Source organism: Andrena cerasifolii, chromosome 1, assembly GCF_050908995.1.
Source record: "Andrena cerasifolii isolate SP2316 chromosome 1, iyAndCera1_principal, whole genome shotgun sequence".
In the NCBI taxonomy this organism is placed as follows: Eukaryota; Metazoa; Arthropoda; class Insecta; order Hymenoptera; family Andrenidae; genus Andrena; species Andrena cerasifolii.
In genome coordinates, this window is record NC_135118.1 from 2,068,594 (window position 1) to 2,083,497 (window position 14,904).

The 14,904-nt window shown below is 39.4% G+C and overlaps 1 protein-coding gene and 1 long non-coding RNA gene across 3 annotated transcripts in view; one reads left to right on the plus strand and one right to left on the minus strand.

Moving 5' to 3' along the window:
• Mnb (minibrain) overlaps positions 1–7,686 on the plus strand; it is a 92,667-nt gene extending 84,981 nt beyond the window's left edge. The window contains exons 7-9 of one of the 2 annotated variants that reach the window (XR_013085379.1): positions 223–655; positions 5,353–5,898; positions 6,430–7,686. Coding sequence is in view for 1 of the 2 variants with exons in the window: in XM_076813055.1 (XP_076669170.1) it covers positions 223–655; positions 5,353–5,810 (891 nt within the window). In the remaining variant the exon portion in view is untranslated. Of the gene's footprint in view, positions 1–222; positions 656–5,352 lie in introns of both variants that reach the window. The other variant, XM_076813055.1, reaches the window with a different exon arrangement.
• LOC143374826 (uncharacterized) lies at positions 7,603–8,561 on the minus strand. Its single transcript, XR_013086760.1, has 2 exons — positions 7,873–8,561; positions 7,603–7,832 (listed from the first exon to the last, which is right to left on the minus strand). It is a non-coding gene; the product is annotated as an uncharacterized LOC143374826 (long non-coding RNA).
• Between the last annotated feature and the right edge of the window lie 6,343 nt (positions 8,562–14,904).

Below are 14,904 nucleotides of genomic sequence, written 5' to 3' on the forward strand. Positions count from 1 at the left end.
CAAATATACGTATGCACATGACATACTTCTGAATAAAAGAAACTATATTTTTATACCGTCAAATTGGCTGTTATCTTCATTCTATATTAAAAAATATAAGTCGTGCTAAAGAAGTGTCGGTAGGAATAGTGTTAACTATATGTGCACTACGTTAATACACGCGTTGATCCCGTGTAAGAATAATCCAGATCCACCTGTGATTCGGTCGAATTTTTGCCGCAGGTCGATCAAATGAATAAAATCGTAGAAGTACTAGGAATGCCACCGAAACATATATTGGACCAAGCGCACAAGGCGCGGAAATACTTTGACAAAGTCTCCACGGATGGCTCGTATGTGCTGAAGAAATCCAAGGATGGTAAAAAGTACAAACCTCCTGGTACGAGGCGCTTGCACGATATCTTGGGCGTCGAAAGCGGAGGACCCGGTGGTAGAAGGATAAGTGAACCTGGTCATTCAATTTCTGATTACCTCAAATTCAAAGACTTGATACTGCGGATGCTGGACTTTGATCCGAAAACAAGGGTGACGCCGTATTACGCACTTCAGCACAATTTCTTTAAGCGAACAGCCGACGAGGGGACCAACACGAATATCGCTGCAGCCAACAGCGCTAACACGAGCCCGGCAGTGGTATCGATGAACCAGGATCACGGTAAGTTACCGGGGACTTTCGTCTGTGACGCATACCTTTAATTAATCAATCATTTTATAAACGTAGCAGGACGATAGTGCTATACTTTAAATCTGGGACTTGGACCTATTGCTGTTGGTTCTTATTCGTAATTTACACGTTTCGAACATACGAGGGTTGTATAATCCCCAGGAATAGTTTTCGTCGTAGAATTCCTTTAGTAAATATATTCTTGGATATAGCATTGGATGATGCATCAGATATATTAAACAGAGAAGTCAAACTTTTTATACAAACGCAATTCAATTAAAATGTGTGCTAACCATGCAACTGAAGACTGAGAATAAAGTCAGGTCTTTAAAAGTTATGCTACGTGTCGCTTGGGTTTATTCGTTATGGATTATATTGATCTTATACACGAGTATTATGGCAGCGAAGATCACGCCGGGCCATTTGGGAGCCTGGTCTCCATGATGTTTACCACAGCCGCGCGGAAGGGTAGGTCAAAAGCCAATGGTAACGTGGGCGCATCACGGGTAGGGAAAGCTATAGTAGCGTGCGGTACAGCCTCATACCCGCACGATAGGCTGGAATGACTGGGAATCTTTGGGGCCCCAGTGATCGCTGCCACTTGGGCTCCTAAAAGGCTCAGTTGTTTCAGCCTAGGGGTACGAGCCTGCACCGCACGCTCTACTACTTAAGGGGAGGTTCTGGTCTAAATGTCGATTTTTCTTTTATTTCATTTTTCGAATGTTCAACCTTTTAGGAAAACGGGTTTGAAAGGATTTGTTGAAATTCGTAAAATTCCCGAAGTTATAGGCATTTGAGTCGCGGCAAATACATGGGTCACAACCGGCTACTCGGCGCTCACGTAAAACTTTAAGGGGAAGTTCTGGTCTAAATGTCGATTTTTTTATATCATTTTTCGAATGTTCAATCTTTTAGGAATACGGGTTTAAAAGGATTTGTTGAAATTCGTAAAATTCCCCAAGTTGTAGGCATTTGAGTCGCGGCAAATACATGGGTCACAACCGGCTACTCGGCGCTCACGTAAAACTTCAAATGCGTTTTTCTCGAAACAGTGTTTTCAAAACGGTGGGACCTGTATCTTCAAAAGTTATTATCCGATTCGAGTGAAACTTGTTTTATTTTGAAGATTATTCTTTTGGCTAGGGGGGGGGGGCTAAAAAAATTACAAAAAGTTGAAAATTTATAATTTTTAAAGGCGTTGAAAGGACGAAAAATACAGGGAAAAGTGATTTCAAACGTGAAGTGTCGTTATTTTCTAAAAAAAATGTAATTTTTGTAATTTTTTAGTCCCCCCCCCCCCCCCCCCCTAGAAAAAAGAATAATCTTCAAAATAAAAAAGGTTTCAGTCGAATCGGATAATAACTTTTAGAGATACAGGTCCCACCGATTTGGATCAATTTTTTGACGCCTTAACTTTTACGACTCCCCAGGGCTGTTTGCACTGATTAATTATAAAACAAAAAATATATTTCTATAACATAAGACATCCTTAATACAATGCAACAAGTCCCATTAAATTATATGTAGTAGTTTTCCTTTAATTAATTCCTAAATATCACCTATTTTTGGGGGCTCTAGACCAGAACCTCCCCTTAACTCTTACAGTTTTCCCTATCCGTGACGCGCCCATGTTACCATTGGCTTTCGAGCTCCCCTTCCGCGCGGCTATGGTAAACATCATGGGGACCGGGCTGGCCCAAATGGCCCGATGTGGCCTTCGCTGTATTATGGTATGGTCTCAGTTCACATCTCACATTTGTAACTGTTAGGCAGTGATTTCAATGCATAAGAGATGTATATAAATTTGTTGAATCTTATTGATGGTAGGCCTCGATCAGAGGCTTAAGTGAGTTCCAGAAAAGTTAATGATTATTTTTGTCACCTGTTTTCACATGGCTTATTGAAACTTTCTTGTCTCACGCAGCTGGATTTCTTTTTTGTATAACATTTTCAGTCAGTCGTAGTAAATGGTTTTTCACTCAAATTCTGCGATTCAATAGGAATTCGAATCGACTACCAAGAAGGTTTTCAAAGGACTGTTCCATTGTGTTGAAGAATTTAGGCAGGCTTTAATTTGTGCAGAAAATAAGACTTTCTTTTATTACAACTTGCTGAAGAAAAAAGGACCGTGTAACAGAATAGACAGAAGATTGGCAATCGTTCACATTCAGAAAAGCCGAACAGCTGTACTTACAAATTACTTTCTCGGTTTTAAAGCACTATAAGCGCAAGGACTATTTCGCTAACCGTATCTGACCTCTAACGAAATAATTACGTAATTTTAGTAGCGTCGCTGTGAAGTATAGCTTTTATTGATATCTTTTATTTTCTGCGCAAACTAAACAATACTTGTTGTTGCCCGTAGATATGATGGGGGGACAGTACGTGGCTCGATGACTGTCGTATCCGCGGGGCGGCGACGACCTGTCCTAGGCCCCAACCCTAATCTTACTTACTAACATAAGTAAGTTCTGTCTAACAATCCTACAAGCTAAAAAACTAACAATGTCCCTGATAATCATATCCTGGCCTCGGATGTAACATGCGAAGCCTTGCTTGCTTGACCAAAAACATACTCGCACTTCCGACTCTTGAAACGAGACACGGATTCACGTTGATTGCCCGTGCCTCTGTACTTCGATACAATATTCCCCTACAATTACTACATCTGTTATAAGATTACTACTCTAGCTACTTAAGAATGCCCTTGTCGATATGACGTACTATATGTATTAGAAATTAAAAGTCGTAAACATTAAATATCGTCGCTGGAATATGTTCTTTTCTACCTTTGTGTTTTTGCATTACAAAAGATACAACTAAAGGTGATAGGTGTTGCATTGCGCATTTAATCGTGTGCATGTATGTACGTGTGGATGGGTGGATAGATGGATGGATGGATGGTATGTTTCACGTTACTTGATCCCCTTAAAGAACCTATTCCAGCAGTATTTGAATTGCATATCTGTGTTAATTTCTTTATTCTGTAGAGCGATTACTTCATTGTCTTGCTATTTATTTCATGCATGCCTTAACTGCTTGCATACAGCACGTTTAGGAGTGCATCTTCGTCATATACATATGCGAGACATTTAGATTTTGCAGTTATCTGCAGTGAACATTCCGCGTCGGTTCATAGTATGCACATTTGTCACTTTATTTCTCTCTCCTCGTATAATTTTCTTTTACCTTGTATATTCTTATTTAGGAATAACAAAGAACAGAAAATGATGAAGTATGCAATTATGATTCTGTATACACATGTATGCAAGGTGTGCTAAAATGTACGATGCTTTCGCACAGTGAGAAATCTCGAAATGCGAAACAAGACGATTTTGGAGAGTAGTTTAGAATAACTTTAGAAGTTATCGTTATTTTATAGTTAAAGGTCATTTCCAGCTACTCGTAGGATTTCTTTGAATTTCTAATAACTATTCTATTCAGAGTGCGATTCTAACATTTCAATAATGTAAATTAAATTTTGTATACCTTGTTGACGAATAAGCTTTAGCTACTTGTTCTTAAAAAGATTACGCACGTACAGTATTGTATGAATTATTGGAGGTGCTGTACATTTTAAATCAGCTATACTAGGGTCTAATACAGGACTGCAAGTATGATAAGTAAATTGAGAATTCAACATTTGAAATTGTTGTATTGGAAGGCCCAACAATTCGTTGGTATTAAAAGCCAATTATTGTTCAAGCATTTTTATATGAACAGGCTATAGATATACAGGATGTTCGGCAACAGGTGTCAGAAACTTTAAGGAGTGATTCTACATGCCAAAATAAGACAAAATTGTGTTTCAGGCTTCGTTGTCGAGTTATGAATTGTTGAAAATCCGCATAAAATGCATCTGACGCGGCTGGGGGACTGTAAGGGAATCTCTGACCCTTGTAATAAATAATATTGTACAGATCACTAAAGCCGGATTAATATTAGTATGTCTACATTTTTCTGCATTGCCTGCCTACTCATAGAAAAGATAATATACAATATCAGTTCACAAAACTTATTAGGTTTCGTAAATTAATATAAGAATATAAGGCTAATGTAACATATTTCTCAAATGTAATTTTAACACAGAAAATTTTTCTAATATGATGCAAATAGAATGCATTTGTATTCTATATAAATATTTTTGAAATTCGATAAGGTGTACAATTAGTTGACACACAAAGAAACCAGTAATATACATGTAACGATACTAGGTCCATATCTCCATATCCCGTGGAGATTGCTGAATATACTCTTCAAAATCATCTTCTAAATTTAATAAAAACTATGCACGAAGTATGAATTTAATAAACTGTACCATCCCATACATAAGGATAGCATTTATTTGCCCTTCGAGTTATTGAAAGACAAAGACGAATAACTAATCGTTACTAATGTACTAATAATATATCACCAATATTCCACATGATTTCCAAAGAAAAGGGAAACAAGTAACAGCGTAAGTCGGTCACCGACTGAATTTAAAATAAAGTAAGAATGAAGCATTAAGTTGAATGCCTGGAATGTGTCCCTGTAGTTCTTTTGAGATATTTTTATTTATTTCCAACTCTCTCATAGTGATGTTCTATCGTAAGAGCTAGTAATTCATTGGATGATCTTTGAATTAGTGTGAAGATTCTGCGTAGTGGTTCTATGATCTCTAAGGTTGTTCTTTCTTAATGTCCCAGGACTGGTAACGCTGTCAGGACAGGGAAGCAGCAACAGTGGCAATCCGATGCAAGGATCAAGTCTCCCTGGTGGCTATCAGCCGATGGAGTGCGAGTCTTCGCCGCGGCACTTGGCTAGTCGACGCGTGGTAACAACAAGCTATCCGTCAACCTCCGCCACTGGGGTGTCTGCATCCGGGCCAATGTCCATGCAATCTGTAGACAGCTCCCTGATACAAAGCTCTCTTGGATCGTATAATAGCCTAATTCTCCCTGGAATTCCGCATCTGCCCGCGATGATGACATCCCCGATGATTCAGCAGCAGAACTTCTACAATTACGGTTACCCAACGACGGATGCGCACGGAATAGTCAGGCAACCGTCGACAGTCTCGACCGGCAAGCAGAGAGATCCGGAAAGGGAGGACAGCCCTATGGTTGGAGTGTGCGTCCAGCAGAGTCCAGTTGCTATTCACTGAACGAAAATGAGGAGCAGAAGAAACTACGACGACGGTCGACGATACGATGTACTGTCGCCGCGATCGCGGTACCGTCAAAATATGTTAGGTGATTATACATACTGTATATACAATGTTCACGACGATACCGCAAGAACTTATCGTACTGTTTATGAAAAGAAAAGAGAAAAAAAGGAAGGAGGGCAATGAGAACGGGCAGTAGGAACTGTAAGGTCCTTCCCCGTTGCGTTGCTTTGCATTTCGTCGTTTTGCCAGCCGCGAACAATACCTCGGAGTAATGACATTGCGAGTGTGAAAAGTAATAGTACTGATGTTGTTAACGGTATACCGCTTCGATTTCGAATGAAACGAACGAATGGCAGAAGCGAGCGAGACAGCTAGATGTACGAAAATTTCTTTGTTCGTTTATACAAAAAAAAAAAAGAAAGAGGCTTTTAAAAGATACGGGCCAGCTTCGAATACGGGAAAGGGAGAAAGAAAGGGAGGTGAAGGAATATGTGAGCGAGAAAATCAATTTGAATGAATATTACGAGGGAATGCAAAGGAAGACACGAGGGAAGTCTCCTGATTTCCGTTAGTTTTTCTTTCCCTTCTTGGTTTTTTGTTTGTTTATCTTAAGAAGCCGACTGGTCTTACATTCGGCACGGATACGCTGCGTCCGGCACAGAAGCTTATGATACTTGGCTTATCAGCACGGACAGACAAATATGGTCTAGTGAGGATGAACCCAGCTGGCCTCTCGGGTCCTGCCCGATTCTGCAGAACACTCCGAATGCTTTAGTCGCGTGCAACGTCGTTAACAAATTTTGGCACCCAAACTGTGTGGCCTAGAGAGCGAAAAAGTGATAATTACTATTATAAAAAGCATAAAACTGAAGAGAAAATGTAAGGATTACCAGTGTAAGCATATACTCCAATAGAGTTTTATACACAATGTCACGAATGTAAACGGTTTAGCAAGTAATTGCTAGTAAACAGTCGCGTCAAATGCTAGTTATTTGTACAATATACATAAATTAATGGTAAGAGTGCAGCTTTAGGATTTAGCTTTTAAGTGTGAGAAGAGGACACTGGCATTGTAAACTCGAGTCTTTTATTTACTTTGGATGAATAGAGAAGAGGACGTTGCAAACGTCAGTTTGTTGCTGATAAAGGACTTTAAACAAACGAGGTTTGCAAGAATTAACAACAATACATATTTATACAGAAAAAAAAAACAGTAATAAGAAAGTTAAAAAGCAGTATACACGTAAGATCGATCAAGAATGATATAATCATACAAAACTCTAGATACATTATAATAAACGATACGCGCGTACTCATATACATATGTTTCCAATGGCAGTCGTAATTGATTTTTGCCGTTTCACTTCGATAATTGTAGCGTTATTTGTATATTATATTGTTACATCTTCGGCGAAAGTTCATTAATCGTTTTCTGGCATTCCCAATTTTGTTTTTCAAATTCCTCATAATCATCCACTAGCTAGCAGGGCTGCTACTTTTAAAAGTTCTCTTTTGTTTTACATTTTCGACCCTCCCCCCCCCCCTTTTATTTACGTTACGAGATACATGGAACTTGATGCATAAATCTTAATTCCAGAATGCGAGCATTAGATACGAATGAATTATGTTGATAATAATATGGTAATATGAAGACGTGGAACAATGAATGATCTAAATTTGCGATACTTATTGACAACATACTGCAAAAAAGTAATCATCCTTCGAGGTATTTTGCAGGTTTCTATTCTTTGTTGTGACGCATGTAGGAAAACAAGTTGATCTTATAAAATTATTTTATGATATTTTATTGACCGTTTTGTATTATTTTATATGAAACGAAATATTACAATATATATGTATTCGAATGATACTGAAACGGTTTATTGTATACAATATGTCAACATAACGTCGGCTTACTAGGAAGCATGCGATAGTATAATTTTAGCATCGATTAAATTTTTAATATTTTACTTTTAATGGTGTCAATTTTCGATTATTTCATTCGCAATGTTACAGCTTATATTGGAAGTGTTCACGAATTAAAGGATGCAAGAACCATTATAAAAATATTTTTTGCGGATCACTTTCTTGAGGCAAGTTTCCGCTCGGCACCTGAAGGAAGCTCCAAACTTGTATTAATCGTCTTATTTTTAATTATACGAATCACGAATGAGAATGGAATATGGGAGTTACAGAAGGATTTGTTTTCCTAGATAGATTTCTTAGAGTTTTTGCATTTCTTTTTTCTTTTATATTTGCAATACGAAGATTCGCCGATAGACTTAAACAACTCGTGATGCGACATTCGTTCGAATTCAATACCGGACTCTTGAATAACGATACACTTTCGTTGTTAATAGTTTTACGTCGCCTTAAATGTATGGCGAGCATTGCTTGTGGCACTTTGGAAAGGCATAAACAAGTTTTTGGTTGAATTTAAATAAATGAGAAGTGACAGATGCAATTGTGTAAATTCGATCTGTAGACACGATCACTGATATAATCGCTAAATTATTAAAATCCTACGTTAAAGGAACATTTTACTTCGACTACCTCTCTCAATAAATTCAGAGAGCACATAACATAACTTAAGGGACATATGGAAATTCTGACATTTCGATGATCCTGTTGAACGGCAAAAATCAGTACACGCACTATAAACGTAGACAACTGTGTGATGACTCACACGTGCCCTCTTCCGAATTCACGTTAATCACGCGTTGTTCTCATTAGTCCGTCGATGAACTGCAATTTTTTACTTCTTTTCTTTTCTTACTTGTATATTTTGGTACGAGAAATTTCGCTTTTTGATAAGATTGTAGAGCGAGGAACTAACCAGAGAAGACATCGTCTTTTAAATCTTCCATTCGGCGAAAGCGAACGACAGAGGATTTAGAAGACCGACTTTTGGGCGCAACGCGGCCTTTTTCAACGCATCATCGAAACATTTTCTCATCTGACGATTGTTGATTTTAACGGAGCGATTATGTTTACATTACATATACGTAGCGAAACGATTCATTGATATCGTGGAATTTTTAACGAATTTAATAACAGTCGCCGCTTAAAGGGGAAAAAAACGATCGTTCAAAGAAATTTCTTGAAATATCGACAGCAGGAAATGTAAGGAAGCATGTTTAAACGCAGTTCAAGCAATTATCACGGTAAAGATCTTGAAGAATACTAAAGAGCGACCGGCGGTCGATTGGGGGGGAGGAGTGGCGACTAAAGAAACGGAACATAATGTCAGATAAGAAAAGAGATTGGAAAATTGTCCAATTAGAAAGTGGAATTCATAATTATACAGCAATGGATTGATTTCAAACGCGCCAATTAATTTGTCATATAAGAACTTTCTGCAGAGACTACGTTTTAACATATTTTCATATTTCTCCATTCGTAACGCATGCGTTTCTTATAGCTTTTGTACCCCGGGAAAATTTGTCCACTCAACAATTGTCGCAAAATGCAGAGTATTTATGCCAATTAGCAAACAACAGAGATGTATACATTTAAATAGTGTAAGAACCGATCGCGACCTGTGTTCCAATCAATTTACTTTTGTGTTGACATTTTTAATAAAGTGTGAAAATCTGTCGATGATACGTCACTAAAACATTCGTATGTATTTTTTATGATTTTAAAGGTACAGCAAGGGACTCCATCGGGGATATACTCTGAACAACTTGTCACTCTGAAATAATTTATGAAAGATTTCTTTACACAGCATCTTTAGTGTTCAAAACAGTTGGAAGCATTGAAATCATTTGTAAGTCAATGAACAAAAGATTATTATTTGTACGTATATTATGACTGGAATTCTTTGGAACACATCGTGGCCGGAGTAAAATAACATAAGTTTCCTAACGTCATGTGTAAAAACATTGTGTTCAGAAAATATACTATAATACGACTGATGTATGCCTGTTATATGAGATGCGAGCGTCTTTCGAGAATGAACGGTGAAAGAGGAGTCGTCATCCTCGGCGCCTCGTTTGACGATCGCATACGCTGACCGACATGAAAAATATAAGGAATGAATACAGAGAAACAAACTGAATTAAGAAAACCGATTTATTAAGATGAAAATACTTAACAAACCTCCATACAAGATGAAGAAGAAGTTGTATGTAACCTGTAAACATTTTCATATTATTATATTATATTATTATTGCTACTACTACTATTATGATTATTGTTATTATTATTAGCATTATTATTTTTATTATTATTCCTCCTACTATTACTTCTATTGTTATTTTACTATTATTAAGATTATAATTAATACTTTTATTATAATTATTACCATTATTCTTATTGGTATTACCACTACTACTACTACTACTACCACTACTACTACTACAACTACTACTACTACTACTACTATTACTATTACTACTACTACTACTACTGCTACTACTACTACTACAACTACTACTACTACTACTGCTGCTGCTGCTACTACTACTACTGCTACTACTACTACTACTACTACTACTACTACTACTACTACTACTGCTACTACTACCACCACCACCATCACTACTACTACTACCACCACCGCCGCCACCACTACCACTACTACTACTACTCCACACCACTACCACTACTATTACTACTACTACTACTACTACTACTACTACTACAACTACTACTACTACTACTACTACTACTACCACCACTACTTCTACTACTACAATTATTATTACTACTACTACTACTACTAATACTACTACTACTACTACTACTACTACTACTACTACTACTATTACTACTACTACTACAACTACTATTATTATTACTACAATTATAATTATTACGGTTATTATTATTTTTATTTTTATTTTTATTTTTATTATATATAATAATGTAATTGAAAATTTGAAACGATATTACATAAGGTTAATAATAAACAAACGCATCTTCATTTTTGTGGTTACATTTTTGTTAGCCTCCTGAAGTCCTACTTTGAACAAGCACTCAAAATGCTACTAAGCTTCGGTTGCATTTACGAAGAGAACTGTATTGATAATATATCGATTTGACATTTGTTACACATTTGTGAATGCATTTATTGTTTATGAAAACTGGCTACTGAAAATATTGTAAGTACTATAAATTAAATTTGATTACATTCTAGTGAAAACAGCCGTGTCCTACTTTCCTTATTCCATAGAACAGGGTTGACTACCTGGTGGCTCGCGGGCCACCGGGGGCACCTCCGTCTTGCTGCTACGCTGAACGGCCCCCTCCATACCTACCAGACTTTGGAGATCGCAGTCGAAAAGAGAAGGAAAGAAGGAGAAATCCACTGCGATCTTCAGAGTCTTGAAGGTATGAAGGGGGGGGGGGGGCTGTTCAGCGTAGCAGCAAAGCCGAGGAGCCCCCGGTAGCTCGCGAGCCACCAGTTAGTCAACCCTGCCATAAAACATTTTTGCAATGTTTTGTTTGATAGTTATTACTTCTTATTAGAAGGCATTGCTAACATAATTTACAGCATTTAATATTTCATAGTAGTTCAATTATTTTGCTTTTATTTCGTACTGTAATTTGTACAGAGAAAATATAACTGACGTGTACGGTACATATAACCACTTTCGAAATATGAAAACTATTTAAAAATTATTTTAATACAGAAAAACAGAATAAGTACAATGCAGCTTCAGGTGAATTTTTTATAAAAAAATTCTGAATTAGGTGCAATTTTGTGGCAGCACGTAGAGTTTGTTCGTATCGAATTTTCGCGCCACATAGGGTGCTTTGAAAGGTTTGCCGAGCAACATTTTCCTGAGCAAACTTATTAGGGAGGGGGAACACCTACAGCAGTGGTGGTAATGTGTGCGTGAGACACTACAATAGGAGATAAATCAACGCCACGAACTAAATCCACGGCCATCCAGCGTCGCCAAGAAATATGTTGCCGACGCTGGTTGGCTGTGGCGTCAGTCGCTCGGCGCTGGCGTCGGTTCGTCTCCCATCGTAGCTAGAACACTATTTGTATTTGTATTTGTATTTTTTGTTTTCCTGTGTGTTAGAAACAAACAGGATGGCGTTTCAAGCATGTCGCTTATATTGCCCAACGAACGATAGTCATTTTTCCTTTTTCCCTCCTCTCTCCTTCGGGTCCCAGCAGCAGCGACGCACCGGGAGACAGGTGATGGTCACCCATCTTTCCCCAGTACGCCGCCCCGTGATGTTTAAATTCGGTGATCTTACGGGAACCGGTGTTTCCATCACGGCCATGGCCGCTGGTAGCTAGAACACTAAAGAGGTGAGTATGCGCATCCGCCATATTGGATCCTCATGAGAGAGAAGATTATTGAGTACCCGCCTTTTTGGGTATTATCAGATTCACTTTATAAACAAAATATGCGTTGTTGATATTGATGCATAGTAGCACGACACACTATTAGAGTATTTTATTACATTTAAGTTTATATTTGGTTTATTAAGCGAATTTAATAATACTCAAAAAGGCACCCAGTAAACAAACTGACCGCAGTATGCCAGCAGATTGGCAACAAATTCCAGTAGATCCTGCGTCAGATTCAGGGCCTACTACGTCCGCATTTAAGGGGCCTAGGCAGTCGTTTTTAGTGAGAAAAAGACTCTGTTCTTAATTTATTTGTAAAAAAAAAAATGAAAGCAAATCCAAATGTATCCTTTTACAAAATTTGTAAGAAATATATATATATGCTTTAAAAATGGCGCTGCAGCCGGGTAAACATTTAAACGTTTTTCCGCCGTTTTGCCTTAATATCGAGAAAAAAATACTCGAGAAAAACGCATTTAAAGTTTTTGGGCAAAGGCGACGCTATAGGTTGCCGCTTAACGTTTTTAGCTGCCAAATCTACAATTTTGCGAATTTTACTATAAACTAACCGGCATTTTATTCAGAAAAGACAATACTTTCGGAAAATGCAATAAAAAATCGATTTTTCGACTGCCTAGTCCCCTTAACTATGGTTCTGCGGTCAGATCCTGATGTCAGGATCTGACAACAGATTGGCGGCAGATACCGAGCAGATCCTGCTGCCTATCTGCTCCCAAATCGCGTTGCACGGAATCTGATCGATTCCTGCCATTAAATTGTATCAGCAGACCCTTCCGCCAAGTTGCTCGCAGGTTAAGGCAGCACAATCTGTTGGCTTTCTGCTGTCAGTCTGCTTTCATCATCGAATATAACAAATCCTGTATCAAATCTCTAGTTTTTCTGTCACAAACATTTGTACTCAGACGTTGCGCAAAATCTGCAAAACGGACGTGGCTGACTGGGTTATGGCCTCCAGGACCTCGCTCGTCGCCCTCCTTCTGTGTTTTGCCACATATCTGTTGAATATTAGCTGACACCTATTATCTATATCCATTATTCCCGCCTCTACCATCATAACATGTATAGGGGTTGACATCCGATATCCCATGGCTGCCCTTATACCTGCATTCTGGAGTTTCCTCATCATTTTCATTAAATTACCATTATCCGTGTGGCAAATGGATATTCTGTATTCCATGAGTGATATTATTAAGGTTTTAGGACTTCCGTTTCCGGTCGACTTGTGTGTCAGTTGCGTGCGAGTGAATAGTGATAGCGGGTGAAGGAAAGTGTGGTAAGGTCATAAACATATATAGACGGAGCAGAAGCTGGGACTATCGGCGAGAGGAACGGTAGGTTTGGAGGGGAAAAGGCAGAAGTCAGATACAGGCACGTCGGCCCGACGTCGGGTTAGCTTCGGAAGCATTCGGCATGCATATCCACTGCGTTACCCGATTTGCCTGTATCGCTCCCCTTACCGCGAATCTTACACCCCCCTCAGCTTACGCTCCGTCTATATATGTCTATGGGTAAGGTAGTGAAAGAGAGTGGAGAGGGTGTGTGTGGAAGGTGAGGGGGAGGAGTAGTAGCGAGAGGGTGGAGGGGTTGCAGGACAGATATTTGAGATGGGTGCTGGGGGTGGTGTGGTGTGCGCCGGGGTATATGGTTAAGGAGTTGCAGCGGGAAATGTTGAAGGGAAGGGCGGGGATGAGGGCGTGCGAGTATGAGTGGAAGTTGCAGGAGGGGCAAGGTGGGGTTGGCAAGGATGTGTTGGGAGGAGATACAGGGGCGGGCGAGGAGAGGGGTGGCTCTGGGGAGGTGGGAAGAGGAAAGGAAAGGGTTTTATGAGGAAAGGGGATAGACAATAGAGGAGGTGGAAAGGATGAGGGGCGGAGGGGGGAGGAGCTGGTAAGTAGGGAAAGGAAGTTGCAGGAGGGGGAAAGATGGGAAAGGATTAGGGAATCAAGGTACAACAGATGGTATGGGTCGGTAAAGGTGGAGGTGCCGGGATACTTAAAGAAGGGATGGTGGGAAAGCAGATGGAAAAGGGTGGTTAGGTTTAGGTTGGGGAGTGAGATGAGGGGGAGGAAGATGCTGGGAGGAGGAGGAGAAAAGGAGATGCAGGGTATGCGGTTGGGGGGAGGAGACATGGGAACATGTGTGGGAGGAGTGTACGGGTTGGGAGGAGGGAAGGGGTTGGCAGGATGTGGTGGGGGAGGTGATGGGAGACGAGAGAGAGGGGGGAGAGTGGATGAGGAGGGTGGAGGAGTGGAGAGGGGAATGAGGTGGAGGTGAATGGGTAAGGAATGGGAGTGATAGGCGGCGAGCGGAAGCGGGGGGGTCAAGCAGCGGGAAGAGAGCGCGGGGTGAGCGGATGAGGCGGTGGCGAGCGAGCGGGCGAATTAGTATGTAAGAGTAGGATAAGTAGGATAAGTAGTTTTTTGTATAAGCGAGATAAGTGAAGAGAGGAAATGTAAAGATTGTAATCCCAAAGGGGACACAATAAAGTCAATATATATATATGTATTAAGATTTTAAATAGAACGATCATAGTCTCCGGATTGACCCCTTTCCTCACGTATCCTATATATCTTAACATGTTCAGTTTCTTCCTTGTCTTCTGTAGTATATATTCTATGTGTTTTTCGAAACGAAGTCTCCTGTCCAGTGTTACCCCTAAGAATCTCGTACTCTCTTCTTCCGTAATCGTCCTGTTTTTTATCTCCAATGTTACCTTTTGTCTTCTAATTGTACTGTACTTCTAAATGAAGTTAA